General features: G+C 39.0%; 1 protein-coding gene across 2 annotated transcripts in view; it reads left to right on the top strand.

Moving 5' to 3' along the window:
* Positions 1–20,253, top strand: part of LOC124795523 (anaphase-promoting complex subunit 5) — a 137,744-nt gene that overhangs the window by 93,224 nt on the left and 24,267 nt on the right. For both annotated transcript variants that reach the window (XM_047259594.1, XM_047259593.1), the window contains 7 exons: positions 752–911; positions 3,095–3,282; positions 3,398–3,512; positions 3,600–3,728; positions 6,635–6,871; positions 6,980–7,173; positions 15,810–16,074. In XM_047259594.1, coding sequence (XP_047115550.1) covers positions 752–911; positions 3,095–3,282; positions 3,398–3,512; positions 3,600–3,728; positions 6,635–6,871; positions 6,980–7,173; positions 15,810–16,074 — 1,288 coding nt within the window. The remainder of the gene's footprint in view (positions 1–751; positions 912–3,094; positions 3,283–3,397; positions 3,513–3,599; positions 3,729–6,634; positions 6,872–6,979; positions 7,174–15,809; positions 16,075–20,253) is intronic.

Below are 20,253 nucleotides of genomic sequence, written 5' to 3'. Positions count from 1 at the left end.
CAACAGAAGCAGTTCTTATGAAAAAACTAGTAAAATATGTTAAACGTATAGCATATTAAAATGCAAAATGTATTAAGTTCATAGCATATTAAATTACAAAACATAATAAAATTTGGTGTTACCTGTGATTATGCAAGCAGGAGGATTAAGATTGCCAGTGTCAACATTTTTTTGATGCGGTAATAATCCTTGTATAGGTTTAATGATTCCAACTAGTCCCTAACCATACTGCCCATGTATTTTGCTTCAAAGACCATCTGAACCACCATATGCTTTTCCCATTTAAAAGAACAGAACTCTGACAAAAATTCCTTTCATCTGGCATCCTCATGTTAGCCCATCAACAATCCATTGTTTCCGAACTACATGTGACCTGCCTGCATCCTCTCAAATGATCATTCTCATGAACACCCCCTTGGAAGGTCCATTTCCCACAACTTCATCTAAATCACTTGTACATTCCAAAAGACATTACTGATCCATCTGTTCTATGTCTATTGTTTCATTCAATGGCGAGAGATTCCTGAGTTTGGAAATTATGTAATACTGTAAAACTAATTTTATATTCATTTATAAAGTAGAGGCACTTCAAGCAAATAGAAAAGGAAGAGAGGGAACGTCATTGTCAATGGAATGCACCGTGTGTACTATGTATGATATAGCTTTCAGTTTTTAGTCCTTAAGGTAAATTATATATATTTTTATGTCTAGCCACACAAAAATTTAATCTTCATCACTCTGTTTAACTCAGGTCCATGAACAGTGTTTACTGGTCACGCAGACAAGCTGAGCTCTTCATTGCACAGCAGGCATCGCTTATGCAGAATAATGAGACAGCAGCACTTTCCCCATCTCGCCTGCAGGAACAGATTAGAAAGCTACTGCAGACTAATCCAGACTATGCAGAAGCGGTAAATTGCTATTGGTTGTCAGCAGAATTAAAAAAAAAAATGTAAAATTAAGATTTGTTAGTGCACCCCTGTTTCAGACTCTTGAGTATTGTGAAAACTGATTCATTCTTGTTATTAAACAAACACTATTACATTCGCTGTATAACTGTGCCATTTGTAAATATATTGGGCTATTTTACTGCATTTTAGTAAATTTCAAGTGTCTCCATTAGGGGGCTATAATTAATCACTAATTCAAGCTGTTGGCTAACAGGCGTGACTTGTTGAACCATTTCTGTCACTTAAACCAGATTGGAACCCAGTTGCAACAGTATTTAAATTTTTAACCTGGATCTCCAGTTACTGTAATACAGTGGTGTGTCAGGCATGCAAATTCCTCTCTGCGCCAAATATACCAGCATACCACACTGTTGCTCATCTATCCCTGGAATGCCTTATCTCAAATTTTCCATGAGTGACAAAGCCATTTGCGATCTGCGTGCAGTGTGTGCTAGCATCACTTTGTGTGGAGTGAGTACAGCCTCAAATCCAGGGTTTTAACTGCCTGTCACCCTGGTTACTTCAAAGGCCCAAATTAATTTTAGATTTAGTGCAGTACAGGAGAGGCTGGTCTCCTGCATATGTTTTTACATGCATTATTTTATGACAATTTATCTGAGCATCACAACTCTGTAGCTGGATATAAGCTTGAGTCTGAATGAATGGAGACTCCATTGGTTACTCTGGTGTCTTTCCATAATTTTGGCAAGATCCAGCTGCCTCAAGACCTTACTGCTTTTGGCACAGAATTATACACGATCTTGCGCACACTGGAGCAGATGAGACGTGTTTAGACTGCTAAATTCTGTGCCTGTTCTGACCCCCTTTGTGCCCTTCACTCGCTACAATGCTTGTAGCAAGCAGATAAAGTAGTCCAGAATATCTAGAACACACTCCTCCACCTACAAAGGCTGGGGACAAAGGTATCTTTCTATTGGGTGCCAAGACATGCGGGAATTAAGGGGAATGAAAGGGCAGATGTATCAGCCAAGGAGTCCTAATCCTCAGATACTTCAGTGGGCAGTCCCCCTACATGATTTCACCTCGCTGTTGAAGCACAGAGTCATATGTCGATGGGAAGATGGGTGGCTGGTATTAAAAGACAATAAGCTGCATCTAGTAAAGTTCACTGTGGCCATGGTGTACCTCCTTTCAGTCACACAAGTGGGGGTGAGGTCCTTCTCACTTGCCTTCGCATAGGTCCCAGCCTGAGCGGATATTTGTGGGTTTGGGGCTCTCAACAACAATTGTCCAGCTTGTTCCCTAAAATTTTAGTATGATGTTTTTAATGTGTTATCAAGATGGCTATTTCATCCATGTTTTAAAAAACATGCTGTGACTTACCGAACGGGAAAACGCTGGTAGATAGACACAATAACAATCATCACAACCCACGGTTGCTTCATCAGGAAAGAGGGAAGGAGAGGGAAAGACCTCATCATTGAGCACCCCTAACCCAGAAGTGCGTCGCCCACTCCCCACCCCCAAAAGGGCACACAGTTTCTGTGACTATTGTGGATAATAATTTAGCGTTGGTTAAACACTGCTTATGTGCAGTCAAGAACATTGTTTGGAGAGATAATCACAGTATAAATGTGGGTAAAAATTTCCAAACTGCTTTAGAAATAAGATAGGCATTTAATTAACATGTGCACAAGATTTCTAATAAACTCCAAACATATCCAACGTAATTCTGGTTAGCAGTCTGAGCAGGCCAGTTTTACAGATGCACAATTTTTTATGTTGAAGAAACAGCATTTATTTAACAAAAATTACAACACAAAAACAGTGCAAAGTGGCATTGCACTGTATGGGACATGGCCCTCAGTTAAGAAATCAAATACCAGTAGCAATGTTCGTAAGAACAAAGGATTTAGTGTAGAGACCTTATTGTTCTACTTGAGTGTATTACAGTAGCAGGCAGGACCTATGTAACCTAGATCATTATGATTTATCAACCTTGCTGTGTTTGTAAAGCCAAATGGATGAATGAGAACAATACATACATAGCTGTTTATTTGTTTATGTTTAATATTTTATTGTAGATTTGGCAAATGTTGGTTAATGATCTTATTTTTTTCATCTTTTTTTAAATTTTCAAATTATTAGAATTGCCAAACTGATCTTTCTTTAATGATTTGCAGCATTATTTGAGTTACCTGAACTGTGCCCGAGTGAATGAATTTTGTGGAGCTGTTGATAGTTTGTTTCATTGCTTTGACAGAAATACCAATACAAATGATAGCAAAACAAATAATCAAGATGAGAAAAACAGAGGATTCAGATTTGCTGCTCTGAATTTAACCATACTCTATGCACACTTTGGCTATAGGTGTGTGTACATTATAATTTGGAATTACTAACAGGAAAGCAGAAACTTTTTCACTTTCTATTTTTACTTACAAATATTATGTAAATGCCATGTAATAATTTCAGCCATTTTGTAGGAAAGAGGCACTGTCAGCACTAAAGGAAGCAATTATGTTAGCCCAGGAGGCTAATGATAATATTTGTCTACAACATGCTCTTGCATGGCTCTACAATTTGAGTGATGAAAATAAGGTTTGTGAGTTGCAAAATGTTTTTGTTTTAGTAACTTTCTGTTACACTGGCATGATTGCAATGATTGATTTGTCTTTATTTTGACAGGATATTTTAATAGCACGATCTATAGCAAAAAGTAGTGACTTGTCTCTGAGTTACCTAACATCACTTGGCATCCAGTCATTTGCCCAATATGCAGCAGTCACTGCTGGGAAACCCTCTTTGGTTTTTGAAGTAAGTATGAGATTCTGCAGGCATTAATTTTGTTGACCTTGAATGTATATTCTTGCTTCCTCCCTTATGTCTCCCTTCTTTTTGTCCCTTCATGTTAAGGTTGGTTTTAGATGCTAAGTTTTGGTGCATAAATTCAATATTTGATAGAGGAAATCTTTGTCCATCACTTTTCCATGATGTCAGACTCTTTTATTAGTTCTTTCATTAACTCAAATGCTTTAGCTTCTGGACAGACTACCGTATTTACTCGAATCTAAGCCGCACTTTTTTTCCGATTTTTGTAATCCAAAAAACCGCCTGCGGCTTAGAATCGAGTGCAAAGCAAGCGAAGTTCAGAAAAATGTTGGTAGGTGCCGCTACAACTATAACTTCTGCTGTCGAATATATGTAGCGCTACACAGGTATGCTGTGTAGGCACAAAGATAAATACTTTCGCCAAAACCTCTGCGTCAGTAAATAAATTAAAATCAAAAAAAGAAAGGTGGAAGACGAGCTTTTTTTTTTCCTCCGCCCCGAGTTTCGACCACTGCATTTTCATACATTATCCAACGAAGTAAATACAAATTCCGTATTGTTCATCTTCGAATGTAGCAGAATTTCAATGTACTACGAAAATCCGACTGGCAAGACTGTTTGGGATGTTTGTCAATATGGCCAACTCTACATTCTGAATTTTTTCCTACCAGTGAGAAGAGATGGTTGCTAATAGGAACCTGATGAAATGTGAATCACATGCAGTATTCTCTTCACCATAAGAATAATCGAATATAAACATTTTGCCATGTATTCTTTCGCGTTTGCTGCTATCTCATTTAAATCCTGTCTGCCTAATAAACTACGAAACTAGAGTGAGACAACAGCAAACGCGGGAGAATATACGTATCGTGTCATGTTTATATTCGTATTATTCTTATGCCTAATGTGATACAGTCAGAAATGAAGCACGGCAACTGACTAGATTTTTAAATCTAAGATGACTCTAATTTCTGTGCAGAATTTGATGTACTAAAGAAGCGGACGCAAAGATTTTCAAACGGAGAAAAATTTTCGGCGAACTCTCGTTCAGAACATGTTCTATCATACGCAGTCTATTATTTGGTTCTTGTTGATCATTATCAAAGAAAGCAGCAGTGTAAGTAACAACAAATAGCAGTCTCTTGCCTTTGTTTCGCTAATGAGTTTTTGTTGTAAGCGGCGGTAGCGCGCACAAAAGCAAGCCGTGCCGCGAGCGGCGACAGGCCGTAAACACCTATAACAAAGAAAACGGCACTTATCAGATCAAAGCAAAATAAGCAATCGATTCAAACCAGACAGAGCACGTGAAAAAGGAAGGGTACTCGTATAAATACAGATGAAGCGCCTGACGCATAGCAATGGCTACCCGGTAAAGCTTAACTGCCAAGCTTAAGACTCGAACCAAACTACTGTCGCTGTATCGTCATTCCTTCGACGTAAATTGTGTCTCATATTACAATGGACCAACTTTGTTTCGATTTGGAGGTGCGGCTTAAAACTTTTCTCTCCCCTTGAATTTCGAGTCGCAAATTTCAGGTGCGGCTTAGATTCGGGAATTTTTTTTTCCTTTATTTCGAGTCACCATTTTTCAGGTGCGGCTTAGATTCGAGTGCGGCTTAGATTCGAGTAAATACGGTAGTTAAACAGCTGCATATGTTGTTGTACAGTGTATAGATTATAGTTACTGATTCGTGCAACAATATGTAGCATACACCAAAAGTGGTGTATCTATTTGCCAGTATTCCAACAATTTCATTCTCCCCACACAGTCTGGTGTGGCACACACTGCTAAATTATTGAGTCGCATCAGTGGGCTTCTGTAGATTAGTTTTAACTAAACTAACATAAAGATATTTGCAACTACTGCCCTCCTTAAAAATAAAGAAGGGAATGGCGGGTGGACAAACGAATGAGATGTGATGTCATCCTTCAAAGTAGAAACTTTACATGTACAGACATACACTCAAATTTTTGATATAACAACTTCAGTCATTCACTGCTATATGACACACGTGCATATACTGGGGTAAATTCCTGGTCTAAAGAGAGCCTGAGCAGCCATCTCACTCTCTCTCTCTCTCTCTCTCTCTCTCTCTCTCTCTCTCTCTCTCTCTCTCTCTCTCTCCATCCATCCCTCCCTCTCACCCCTGTTTCTCCCCCCCCCTCTCCCCCCTTTTTTACCATTGCCAACAACCCCATGTAAGTATTGAATGTTCAGCATTTTTAAAGCTCTGTGGGTCTGTTGCCTCAGAAAATTTCTAGGCTGGCTCGCCCATTATTACTAACAATAATAAAAGTAATTCAGCTGATAGCGTGATTATTTCACAGTTATTGTGAAATTCTGATACTGAAGTTCACCTCCTTTCTCAGAAATTCCTATCCCCTGTAAACTGATGATGTCATCTTACTTATTTATAAAAGGTATACATTATCCCACAATTCTCTCTCCCTTCTTGTCCTCCCCTGGATGTCATTGTGCATCCTTGATACTTCTAATTCAGCCAATTTCCAAAGTCCTCCTGCATCTAGCCAAAAATCAGTCTTGTACATGTTTCCTGGTATTCTGTTTCTTTTATCCCCATAATAGACATAATTATTTTACATATCCATCTGGAACCCATTGTTAAAAAATAAAAAATCACTGTGCAGTATCAAAAGCTTGAAAAGAAGTTTGTGTAATTTTCTTGTCTGAAAACAAACAAGAAATCAAATGTCGTGACCTCTGCTTTTTAATGTTTCTGTCTGCCATTCAGTGGTGTTTCCATTCTTTGATTGATTCACCTAGTTACTAACAATGTTAATAAGCCTGTGCTATTGTAAACATCTTCTTTTAATGTAAGTTCAATTTATTCCAAAGGAAAACTTTTTATGTTTTGTCTAATAATTAACAGCTGCTCATGAAAAGTGATGTCCTGAACTATCAACATTCAATCATTGATTTAATAGCAAACAGCTATGCACAGAAAGCTGGACTTTGGTGTCTTTATGGTAAAACTGAAATGACTCTAATTTCAAGCCAGCTTCTTTTACATCTGAATATGTCTCATCCAGCCCAAGGCGTTCAGTCTTACAGTGGTGAAGGCACATGTTTGGCAGTCTGCAATGTCATAAATTTTCTCACAGAACAGGTAATTAAATCTCCTTGCTTCTGAAATTTCAGTGCAAAACATATAAGATTCTTTCTTAAACCACTTGTATTAAAATTAACCTACATAACTGTTCAAATATATTTTCAGGGAGAGTATAATGTTGCAACATTACTACTCGATTTTGCCCGTGAAAATTTTCCGCATGAGCCAATATCTCACGCTTGGATATTTTCAGAACAAATTTTAACTTTCACACGAGCAATGCACACAGGGAAATGGCAGGAAGCTGAGCAGGCTGTTTCTCAATTAGAAGCAGTAAATAAATGGGAAAGCAGACTAAGGTCAGTGATGGTTTAGTTATAGACTGAGATTTGTTTGCTAGTGCTTCATTAGACTGAAAGAATATCAATGTGAGATTCTATTTTTAATGATTTCACTACTGTAGTATAAGCCACATTGAATGAGATGTGCCACATCTCATAAAAATAACCTTCCACCCTGTAGCCACCTGTCGTATCCACATGGCATAAGGTAATTCCATTCTAACATTTCCACACTGGGCTTAATGTAGTAAAAACAGTTCAGCAAAGCACTTAGTACAGTACTGTAGACATAGCAAATGAGCCAGCAGTGTCCCAAATCAAGGTTCATACTTAAGATAGAAAAAAGGAAAAAGAAAGAAAAAAAAGACCTTCTGATTGACAGGTAGCAGCAACAGAGAAGTGTGGTGCTGTCTGGGTTGCAGCCTGCCATGTGCTTATGATTTGTAACTGCACATACACTACAGATGAAAAAAAAAAAATTTACTTGCAGCGTTTTGTCGCCGCCATCTTTGATGAAAATAGGTATTTCAGTACTGAAAGAATGATTTAACATCCCTTTGATGACAAGATTGTTAGAGATGGAGATAGAAGAAGGAAATGAGTCACATCCTTTTCAAAGGAACCATCCTGTCATTCACCTAAGTGATTTAGGGAAAGCATGGAAAACCTTAATCCATATGGCCAGGCTAGAATTTGACCTACCAACCTGAATGCTAGTTTAATATCTTACCTCTGCTTCACCTGGCTTGCAAGTTCAGTTGTGGTAATGGTAGTAGGAGCTGAATCTATAACTGCAATGAGTTCATCAGTATTGTAATTATACTTTAGAGGAAAAGGACAACTAAGAGGAGCGTTTAGATACAAACTATAAATCAGGGTGTATACGACCCGGGAAAACCGGGAGATCAGGGAAATACCTGGGAATTTTTATTATTCGGGAGAAAACAGGGAAAAACCTGGGAATTTTTTAGAATTCCGGGAATTTTTGTTTTGTTTTAATTTTCAGTTAGTTTTTTGTAATTTTGGCTGGTAAGAACTGATAATCCAACAAAGGATATGATTATCCCGCTGCTGCATAAACTAACATTAGGGCTCCCTACGTCATCGTAACTGCGCAAGCGTGGGGATGCCTCTTTTGTGGCACTCTCCGGCAACTAATGGAACAAATCTATTTGTAACAGATCTCGGGAAAATATTGCGAATTGTGGTTTGAAAAGCGTTATCAGGGTGTATACGACCCGGGACAACCGGGAAAAACGCGGGAATGTTTTCATCCGAGAAAAACCCGGGAATTTTTCGGAATTCCGGGAATTTTTCATTGTTTTAGCTTTCAGTTAAATTTTTGTAATTTTGATTTTCTAGCAAAGAATGTTATTGTATCCTGCTACTGGAGAATGATACTGCAGCAATAAAATATAAACGAGAGGGATAAAAATAAAACTTTAGTGGCAAAGGAAGTGTGCAATTTACAACAACAAAAAACCGTGCACGCACAAGCCTCTGCAAATAGCAAAAATATGTCAAAGACCGTAGGGCGCAGACTGTAATTCTTCGTAACAATAAACTGCTTGCTATGAGCATGACGTCACAACTGTTCACATTAGGTTCGTTTGACCAATTGCCAGTGGTATGTTGCGCATGCGCATTTGACTCGCGTATTAAGCTGTACCTTCTCCCGCTACTTGAAGTTTGGCTGTTAGCTTTATCGGTAGTAGCAGCAAGTAGCCAGATGCAAACGAGAAAAATTTTTCTCGCGCGCACTAGCTGCCAGATTCAAGCTTGCACAGAGTTGTCTGAGTTGTAGTGGGGAGGGGGTTAACCTCCACGTGACCCGTGTTTACGTTAAGTGATTTCGCTGCTTCTCTTCGTGTACAGCTCCCACGTCAAATGAAAACAAAACGGATTTCTGTGGCTGTTTCTTTTATGGTGTAATGTAAGCTCTCTTAGTGCTTTATACGCACGAACATGCGGGCTTCCTACACCACTGCAGTTGCACACGCACAATAATGCCTGTTTTCTGGCGCTCTCTGTCAACTGGTAAATCGAACCTGTTTCTAACAGTCTCCGAATAGTATTGCGAACGGTAGTTTAAAAAGCGTTACTTTCAAAGTAAATTTCTTTTTACGCAAGATGAATTATGTTACGTGTGAGAAAGTGGGATGAATATCAAAATCACAGAGCGTTCGAAACTGAACAGTTTGAGGACCAGCCACTTACAAGAATTTGGAGCCGAGACATTTATGTCATAATTTTAAATTTACTGGCACATTTGTGTGATGTGTCTTAAAGTATAAAACACGCAAAAAAAAGATCAATATTACATGTGAAAGCTTATGTTGTAGCGTGTTAATCTTAGAGACTAACATTATATGTGAAAGCTTAGCTTTTATTGTAGATATACGGTATTGTGTACATTAATGTAAACTTAACTTTTCCTCTTGGGTGTTCGCGCTAATTAACCAGTGATTTTGCTATTGGCTGACTATAACACGTGTCCTATGCTCTGAATAGCTGCTGTCATCGGCTGACGAGATCTCGTGGCTTGAGATATGACTCGCTTACAAAAGGACATCGCAACCTCGGTTTCAACGCTCCGGAAACTAAAGGCACGTCCACACGCAACGATCTGTCTGCGCACATCACATCTGCGCAGACAGATCGTTGCGTGTGGACAGAAGATTTGCACCAAACTGATGTGTGTGCAAACCTGGAAGTTGGAGTTGGAGGTTTGAGCGAAACCTCTCAAATCTGTGGGTTCAAACCACATCTGCGCAGACAAGTTGGAGCGTGTGGACAGGAGATCGCCGCAAATCTGGCGCGAAACAGCTGTTTGCTCAGTCTAGTGTTTGTATCTGTGCGCACAGGGCATTAAAATGGCTGATACTCGTCAGTGTTCTCGAGAGTTTGTTAGTGAATTCATTGAAATATATAGAAATCACCCATGTTTGTGAAAGATTAAAGTAAAGAATATAGTGACAGAGACAAAAAGACAGCAGCATACAATGCTCTAATTGAAAAATTGCGGGTAGTTGACCCCTCGGCAAAGAGAGAAATAGTAATAAAAAAATAAATTCGTTGCGAACTGATTACCGAAAAGAGTTATCCAAAGTTCAGAAACCTAGAAGACCTGGTGTAGGAGTAGATCAAGTATACCAGCCAACGTTATGGTATTTTGATCTGCTTGGCATTCTTAAGGTTCGCCCTGCAAATCTCGCAGTAAATTTACGTGAGAAAACTGCTTTCGCTTTACCAGCCACTGTCTACACCATTTTGACCGCTTTCTCTGTTTCCTGCGGTTGGTCTGAATGTTTTTTGCAACGCAATTTGCGAACACAGACCACAACAGAACTTCCTCCATTTCTATATATCAAAAGAACTGAATTAAATTTTTGACGTTTACGGGGAGCGTAGTCGCTAGCCACTGATATTTCTTTTCTCCACCGACAGATGGCGGGCGAGTAGTAAATTGGGGTTTGTGTCGTGTGAACACACCACATTTGCAGCGATCTTTTGCATGTACAGACATCTGTGCCGATGTCTGCGCAGACAGATCGTTGCGTGTGGACCGGGCTTAACGCCTGTGTTTGATGCAATTCGAATTTATACTTTCGTAATACGAAAATATGCAACGTATATGTTGCTGCAAATCAAACTTCTTTGCCCCGTCTTTTCTTTTTTTTCCGGGAAGTTCTATGCGATGGTATAAAACGTTAACCATTCAAAGGATTGATAAGTTTTACAGTTCCGAGGGAAAAATCTACGGAAAACCTACTGTCACTTAGCACAGAAAAAGTGTATTTTCACCCGGGAAAAAGCATATTTTTTAAACTGGATAACCGGGAATAATCCGGGAATTTTTTTTCCTTGTCCCCGTATACACCCTGGTTATTTTCAAAGTAAATTTCCTTTTCCGAAGGTGAATTATGTGCGAGAATGTACGATGAGTTAGTTAAACCACAGAGCGTTTGACTCTCATTTAAAAATCAACTCTTTGATGACAAGCCATTTAGAAGAATTTAGAGCCCAGAAGATCAGAGATTTATGTTGGTATTAAACTTTTTACTGGCACATTTATGTAATGTCTTAAAGTGTAAAACGCGCAAAAAAGATCAACACTATATGTGAAAGCTTAGTTTCTCTTGTAGCTTATTAATCTTCGCAACAAATATAAAAATGAAAACTTAGTTTTCCTGTCGAAACACGGTGTATATTAATTTAAACTATTAACTTTCCCTGTTTGTGTGTTTGCACTACTGTGATGCTGTTGGCTTGACTACATCACGTTACCTATGCTATGAATATCCGCTGTCATCGGCTACCGAGATCACGTGACATGAGCTATGACTGGCTTACAAAAGCGCATCGCAATCTCGATTTCAATGTTTCGGAAAGTAACATGCGGTTTTTGGTGCAATTTGAATTTATACTTTCGTAATACAAAAATACGAAGCGTATATGTTGCTGCACATTAAAGAAAGTTCCAAAACGTGGTTTTCCTCCCAGAGTTTCGTTTTCTAAAGTGCCGGGAAATTCTAAGCCACTGTATAAAACCATAACCATTCAAATGATTGATAAATTTTACTGCTCAGAGGGGAACGTATACTGTCACTTAACACAGAAATAGTGTATTTTTGCCCGGGAGAAAGTATTTTTAACCAGGAGATCCGGGAATTTTTTTTTCCTTGTCCACGTATATACCCTGTAAATGTTTCAAAGCAAGAATAATCTATTAAATAAGAAAAAAGTATATGAGCACAAGTGAAGCTATGGTACAAAATACGCCACAACTATTGTCATCCATCCTGTCACTACAACTGCTATCAGGGTTAAATGGAACAATGCGTACTCAATGTTATTTTCCACCACACAACCACTCTCAAACATTTTCATTGTTACTTCTGTTGTGTGTTTCACTAAATTAACACTTTGACATTGTGACACAACGTGCTATAAACTGAGCTGGAGCACTTGTTTTTGAGTGCAGCAGTTGAATTACACATGCTGTGGCATGAAGGCTAGTATGGCACTGCAGGTGGTGGTGGCGGCGGCCATGCTGTGGCATGGCTGGGGATATGTGGAACTATCAAATCTGTGCCCACCAGTATATGATGTCACACCCTTCTGGCTACAGTCACAAAGAGATGAATGACACTCTAATCTGTGACTATGTAGATATGCTGTGGAGATAATGTGTGAAAGAAGTCACACTAGGAGCAAATTGAGATGTATATAACGTTTGTGTGGTGCGACCCAGCATGCATTTTTGTAACTAGACAGTACTTCGTGGGAGGTGAGGCGGGGAGGGGGAAAGCAATCCTGCCATATGCTCACTTCGTCATGGCACTTACGGACAGTGGCAGTATTGGCCATCCAAAAAATACAACCTTTCTGTGTACTGATTTTTTATTGTCACAGAGTAGTGTTTTGTTTTTCGCCATTTAAGCACTCCATCTTTTTCATTAGTTCCTTATATTTTCCAGTTATTTATATATGTACAGTTTTGTAGTTTTATTTTGTTATTGTTTTCTTTGTCAAGAACAGTGCACAATCCAGTGACTGGTGAGCCATTAGCCACTGGCATTATAGGTTTTGCATCCGCAATGTCTTGAAATTGCAAAAAGGAACAGACAGTTCATCGTGAGGGTAGTGAAATAGGAAGTAATATTATAAAATCATGTGATTAAGAAGCAAGACTGGAAATTTTAAACATTATATAGTGAAACATTCATGTTAACATGCTGCCTGTACTGATGACAAAAATTTGAAAAGTGGGAATTTCCATGGATGTATCCCCTTTGCACTTGTTCAAAAAAACGTCCAAAATCTGAAGAATATGAGTTTCACTGTGACTTCTTGGATTTGAATGTAATGACACTTCATACTACATGCATGCAGAAATCACTTTTTCACTGTAAGCTAAAAACAGTTGCAAAACCCACCCACCTGAATGACATTGTTTTAATTGGTGTTTAATGTAGAGAAAAAAAACATTTAACTGGTTGCATACACAGTATCATCATTGATAAATTAATGACACAATAGGCTGCACAAATGTAGAATGCGGTCAATATTATTCCAAAAGTATGAAGTGTCCTGGAAGAGTCTGGAGGTATGACGTAAATAATTTACTGAACTGTATTGCTTAAAAGGCAGGCCTACATTCACAACAATGTTTTTTCGGTTGACATGAACTCTTCCCCACACAAGGCACATCTGGCTAGCTTCCGCATTCCCCTCGAGCACACGATTCTCGGCTGCTGGCAGTATGCTGTCCGTCGCGTGTTTTTTCTTTCTTATCCTTTTTTTTTCCTTTCTTTCTTTTTCTTTCAATAGAGCAATTGTTTACTATTCTCAGTATTTTGGTAAGTTTCCATTCCAGTCATTCAGTGTTAAAAATACGATAGGTTATGGGGATTCAAGCAAAATTGCAACAAAATTGGTAATTTATTTTTTTGTGAATTTTTAACCTTTTTTCATTTGAGCGTCACCAATTATGAGTGATGGCTACATTTCTCTTGTTGCCAGGTTCAACTGTGCTTCTTGCAGCAGCTATTATGACAAAATTCTGAAACGGATTGTCTCATTAAACAAGCAGTTGATGATGAGAGAGATCAATAGATTGCAGAAAACCTCATTGTGTCAGTTTGCTGTAATGTAAGAGAAGAAATTTCATGTTTATTTTCTTGCTAGGAAATTCTCATTTCACCGGCTAACCATGACTCTTAAAAAATTAGTCACTGGAGAGGAAAAAAATAAAATAAAAATTACAACTTCTGTTATATCGTCATATATAAGAATATTCTGTGTGTTAACAATCTGGCAAAATGTTCTCCTCCTTGTGTGCTATCATTTGCCAAAATCTCATATCTACATCTCGTGTGGTTTAGGAGATAGGGATGTTATGAATATTTCATTCTTGCAGAGATGTTACGAATATTTCATTCTTGCGGGCATGTGATCAGGAATGAATGCGCTACATACGATCCTCTTTCTCGATATTGGAGGCAGATAGACACATCCTCCCAAGTCTCAAGAAAAATTCAATTTGTCAACTAAATTTCAAAGAGAGCAACATATGGTGATATGGTGTAATATGGGGTATATCACAATAAGTATGACCATTAGTGAAATGATGAGTACTTCACCACGAAACTGACACACAATGCTAGGAGCAACCCAAATATCAAATATTTTTACTGGATAGTTTCTGTATCATGTTTTGAGGAAGATTACAGGGTGGGTGCAATTAGATCTGCCAGCACAGTGCATCACAAACTGCTGCATGCAAAGAATGTGTACACATCTCTGTGTATGCAGGACCAGCACGGGATGTGCAGAAGGTGCACATCACACTGCAGTGTCATGCCATGTCTCACATGCTAAACGTGTCTCAATTTGCGCTTAGCCTTACAGTGCTGAGAAGGTTCTTTTAATGGAAATTCAGTAAATAATTAATAACTTTTTAAATTTTCTTGCACGAAAGAGGTCAATCGATCAGATAGTAGTCTTCATTGATAAACATCAGAGCTAGTTACATATTCTTTAACCTGTGATAGAAATTTTAAGTGAACTGTTGCTTCAAATTGGCACAAGTTACAAATCAAAACAGTTTCATTATCAGCATGGCAGTACGTGTGAGCAGATGTCAAAAACATCAGCAACAACATTTAGTTTATATGATTTATGTGACTGGTATTTCTAATTGTCAATTCCTGTAAGAAAGAGATGCCATATGTATATATGCCATAATTATAAAAGATATAGAGAGCATGAACTGAATTTGACTGCTGGAATAAAAATATGCATTTGTTTAATTTGGGGACAAGCTATTTTATGTAGAGCAGAGTACGATCTGTCATTTTGTTCGGATGTGTTGTGCTCATCTTATGTCACATCCAGATTTAAAAGAGCACTATTGTATAAAGAATTGTAAAACAAGGCTGGTAATTGTTCTTGAGTTGTTAAATGACATAGATGCTTGGTATTTGTGCAGAAGGGGTGCCAGTTTTATATAAGATGATGGCCATCTTGCCTCTTTTGCACTATTCTGAACGGTGTTTCTGGTTTGGGTACTGGTGCAGCTGCCAGCTTTTGGGACTTAAAAGTTTTTCCAAGATGTTGGTCTAAATACTTAGAGATCTTCCACAATAGTTCCATGGGACTTAGAAAAGTCTGCAGTGTTGAGGACTCTGATTTTATTCATGAGTAGTTGAGTGAAACTTTATGGCTTGTTAAGCTGGATCGGACTTTGAATTATTTACACTGAGTTTAACTTCAACTCACTTGCTAGTTGGACTCTGATGATTTCAATGCTGGTTAACACTTAAGTTTGTTAGATAATGTGGTTATCGGACTTACATTCTATTGTGATAGTGTTGATCTGCCTTTGAAGAATTTTAGCAGTGAGCATGTGCGGTCTGAATGACATTTCTTCCTTTTTAATCCTTCCCAGTCTATCCCTCTCCCCTGCCCAAGAAAGGAACTATTAGTTCTGAAAACTATGATAGTTATGCACATTTATATATGTACATTGGCAGTACAGACAGTTCTGCTGAATGTAAGTAATGGCCAGCAATTCTGTCTCCTAATTTTATAGTATTCTTAAAGAAATTTTCCGTTTGATAGAATTAATTGTTTTTCAATCAAACTTGCAGGAGGGCAGAACTCCTAGTTGCAAGAGGAGATCTGCCAACAGCTAGCAGATGGTTGTCACACGTATTAGAACAACCGCTACTAACATCAGACTTTGATGAGCCTCGTAGCTGCCCTGCACTCAAAGTTCGTGCATTGATACTGGCGGCTGAGCTGCAGCCACCAGCAACAGCACTTTCTCTGTTGTCTCAAGCAGCTACATCTGCACAAGTGCACTACCTGTCATATCACTCTGCAATCATTGCTTTGCATCTCGCCAATCTTCAGGTATTGTATATTGAGGATGAATCTGAGGGCAAGCAGAAATTTCTCAGCATGTCAATAGTGTTGTTCATGTAATTGAAACCATGTTTATGTTGTTAGTGTTTGGCACACTTTAATGTAAGCTGTGTGTTAATTCAATGTGCTTTTATTTATATAGCTTTTAAAGTTACCACTGTGCATTCTGAAATGGATAAACTTGAACACCACATCATCATAAAATGGTTTTTGTATGCTTTTCATCAAGTTTTACAAGCAGCCTGCTGCTTTATTTTTAACAAATAAGAGAGGGTTAACTGAATTAGATACAGACCATACATCTCTGTAAGGGAATCCAACTGAAAGATTTGCCATGTCCAACCACAATGAAAACGCTAAGAAAGTGCATGAAATGGTATGAAGTGGTTGACGTATGAATTAGCTGATTGCCTAAGCATGTCAGATGGAAAGTACAGTTCATTTTAATTGAAGAATTAACTACAATAAAACTTCATGAAAGATGATGTTGCACTTGTTCGATGGTAACCAATACCAAATCAAAAGATTGTTTTCAGCAGTGTTAGTCATTTCTAAAATCGAGAATTTTTTAAGTTTTTTGTTGTATTTTTGTGCTATGACAGGCCAGCAGTTCGTACTAGAAATAAAACTGATACCAAAGCATGGTTAGAACCTATTGGCCTTTGAGTGGAAATTTTTGGATGGAAGAGAAACAATCTATCCAATGACATCACACGTCTCAAATGGATCATTTTAGCAGGCTTTCAAATTATTTGAATTTCATTTCCGCTTTTATGAAAGAATAATGAAATTCAAGATGAAAAAAGCATGTTATGAGCATAAAAAGATATAATTAACCATGTAAGACTATTTCCGTAAAACAGCCAAATATCTATTACGGATTGCTATAGAGGCAGCGTGGCTTGGTGAGGCAGCATGGATCAGTGTTTCTGCAGGGGATTTCCAATGACTTGGTTGAGTCTGTACTATGTTGAATTGCTGCATTAAACTAGGCAAAAGGAGGTCCGACACAGCATTAGGATGTTTCTCATGAAGTTCGTCACCTCAGTATATGTTTAAGTTTATTTGCTATACATATTACTCATAATGAGGCATAAATGTTAATTTTTGTGGTAATGCCACCACATTGTACTATTTTAAAGAAATGTAGTGATGACGAGCGACTGCCACACCAAATGTCAGATGATCAGCTTGTTTGGCAGACGTCAACAGGGTTTACACGCTGGCCACTAGGAACACTGTCAAATGCTTTCTCTTTGCTGCAGCACGAAGTTCAGCAACATAATATTACAACTTGTCCTCTGGATACAGATTAATGCACGAAGTTAATTTGAAGAGTGTCTGCTTCGCAGGAGAAACGCGTGTGGCAGGTTCTCGCACAAGAGAATGTCACCGGCAGGAAATCATCCCAGTACCTCTGTCATTAAAGGAGCAAGGTTGATGCATGCATGGTGCCCAATTTGTTACTTTGTACATTTTAGAGTAGGCATCTGCCAGCACAGGTGAAGGCCACTATAGCATTACAAACAGAGATGTCACTCTATGCCGTAATGGATCTGGCACACAGGATTCAGAGCACAATCATACAGACCACCTATACAGGAAGTATGATGGCATGTAATAGCTCCTCAATGGTAACCTGAGCAGATTATGACAGTCTTTTGAACAAACTTGACAAGCTGAGTAAGGAGATGGGTGAATTGCTCTCCAACCAGAAATACGGAGGACGGTTCGGGAAAATGGAGAAGTTGTACATCAGCGAACTTCCCAGCAGCCGACTATTCAGGCTGGACAGACCTGAGTTGGTTCCACAAGAAGTTTGGAGACCAAACACGCAAGTGAACCTCTTCATGTATCTACCTCAGTGGTATATAACATGTGGAATTAATTGTTCCAGATAGCCAGTCGTCATCCTTGCACCTCTTCCATCACAGACCATAAGACAGGATGCAAGTTTTTGGTGGACACAGGTTACAACCTAAGTATTTTGCCATGGACCCAGTGACGACACAAATACCAATCAGCCACCTCGCTTTGTCTTTTGGGCTTAATAATTGAACCATTGCGACATGGACATGGAATGCAACACACTGAGCTGGACCTGACACCTCGATGCTCCATGGTGTGCAATTTCACTGTGTTGGCTGTAACCAAACCAGATTTTTAGCACATTATCGTCTGCTGCTGAACTTTGCCAATGCTCATCTAATAGACAGTGTCACCAGACTATCTGCTGATGGTTTCCATTGTAGCGCGGCAGTACGCGATGCCAAATTGATCCAGTCAAAGGGCAGTGGGTACAACGGACCTCTATAACAGTTTCTTGGTATCATATAGAACAGTTTCCTGGCATCACGAAGCCTCCTGGGGTCCCACATAAGGTGTGTCACAACACTGTACATTGCTGCAGGCCTACTGATTTCTTGCAGGCCCGGGCTTCTTACCCCTGACTGATATGCCATTGCCAAAGAATAATTTGATACAAGGTTGAGGGAATGCACCGTTCACCCGACTAGTGGATCTTGATTGTCGCCCACATTTAGATCAGCAGTGAACAGTTCAGCATGGTCATTATGACAATACAGGATCACCACACTGGTTCTCTGTTGAGATATTATAATTATGTATAATGTGGGAAAAATGGATTTAGCAAACTAGATTGCACAAAAACATATGTACAGATTGCTGTAACTGAAAGATATATTTGGAAAATGGCTGTTGTAACGCTGTTTGGACTTTTCAAAAAGCCCATTTATAGGATTCCGATTGAGAAATGTTGCTCAAACATGGCTGAGATTTATAGATTCAGTTTTATAAGGCTTGCAGTATTGCTTCGCATGTCTTGACAATATAATCATTTTTTCAGCAACCCTCAGATGAACACAAACAGGACATGATTGAGATACTTACACACTTTGACAAGTACAGAGCAGTGCTGAAAACCTCAAAATATGTTTTTGGCCGGGCGGAGATTACCTTTTTAGGCTATCTCATTTCTACAGCCAGATCTGCCATTACCGAAGGAAGTCAAAGCTATTTTCAGCATTCCATGGCTGGAAACTGCTAAAAAACTGAAGATTCCATGGAGTTCCGGCAACCTCCTGCATTCTTTTCACTAAAACACTCTGCGGCTCAGCAACAATGGAGTGCTATTGGCAGTTGGCAGTTTACGAATTCATTAAACAATTGGAAGTGAGAGATTTCATTATTTATACAAACTATGAACACCTAATGTGTGCCTTTCAACAAAATGATAATGAATGTTCCCCAAGACAATACAGTTAGCTAGAATTCAGAGCACAATTCACCATTGATACATATATCAGGAATTGTCACTGTAGTGGCAGACTGCCTGTCCTGGGTGAGCAGTATCATGATGACAGTGGAGTTAAGGCAGATAGCTCAAGCACAAGATTCTGATCGGGAATTCCAGAATTTTTTAAAAGATACTACATCTGGTCTTCAACTTAACATTGTTGATGGTCCAGCCTCAAATGAGAAGTTGTACTGCAAGATTTTGTATGGGAAAACTCACTCATTCATTCCTTTGACACTATGTAAGCAAGTCTTTGAAAGATTACATAACTTACGCCACCCCAGCTTGAGGGCAACAATTAAACTAGTAGCTAGCAATTTTGTGTGGCCTGGAATACAAAAGGATTGTTGAACCTGGCTCCCGTATGCGTACAATTCCAGTGCAGCAAGGAATCTTGCCATGTTCCTGTGCCAATAGGAAATTTTCCAGAGCAGCAGCATGATTCGCATATGTTCATTTTGATGTATTAAGTCCACTGCCTCCTTCAGAAGGACAACATTACCTACTGACAGTAACCGACCCTTTTACATGCTGGGCGGAAGCCATACTGGTGGATAACATTTCTACTGAGACACTAGCCACTGCACTTGTGTTGCACTGGATCTCTTGTTTTGGGAGCCAACTCCACATAACGACAGAAGACAGCAGTTCAAAACCACTCTATTTTCCCAACTGATTAATTTCGCAGCACTGTGCGCCACAGAAGAAGTTACCACCCTGACAGTAATGGAATGCTAGATGCTGGCACCAGTCGCTTAAAGCCGCGCTACTGTACCATGAATCAAAATGGGCATCAGCCTTACCATTGGTTTTGCTCGTCCTACACAATGTGTGCAAACTGGAGCTGGATG

Source organism: Schistocerca piceifrons, chromosome 4 (genome assembly GCF_021461385.2).
Source record: "Schistocerca piceifrons isolate TAMUIC-IGC-003096 chromosome 4, iqSchPice1.1, whole genome shotgun sequence".
In the NCBI taxonomy this organism is placed as follows: domain Eukaryota; kingdom Metazoa; phylum Arthropoda; class Insecta; order Orthoptera; family Acrididae; genus Schistocerca; species Schistocerca piceifrons.
Note: the sequence above shows the minus strand (reverse complement) of the source record. Positions and strands in the feature narration are given on the sequence as shown.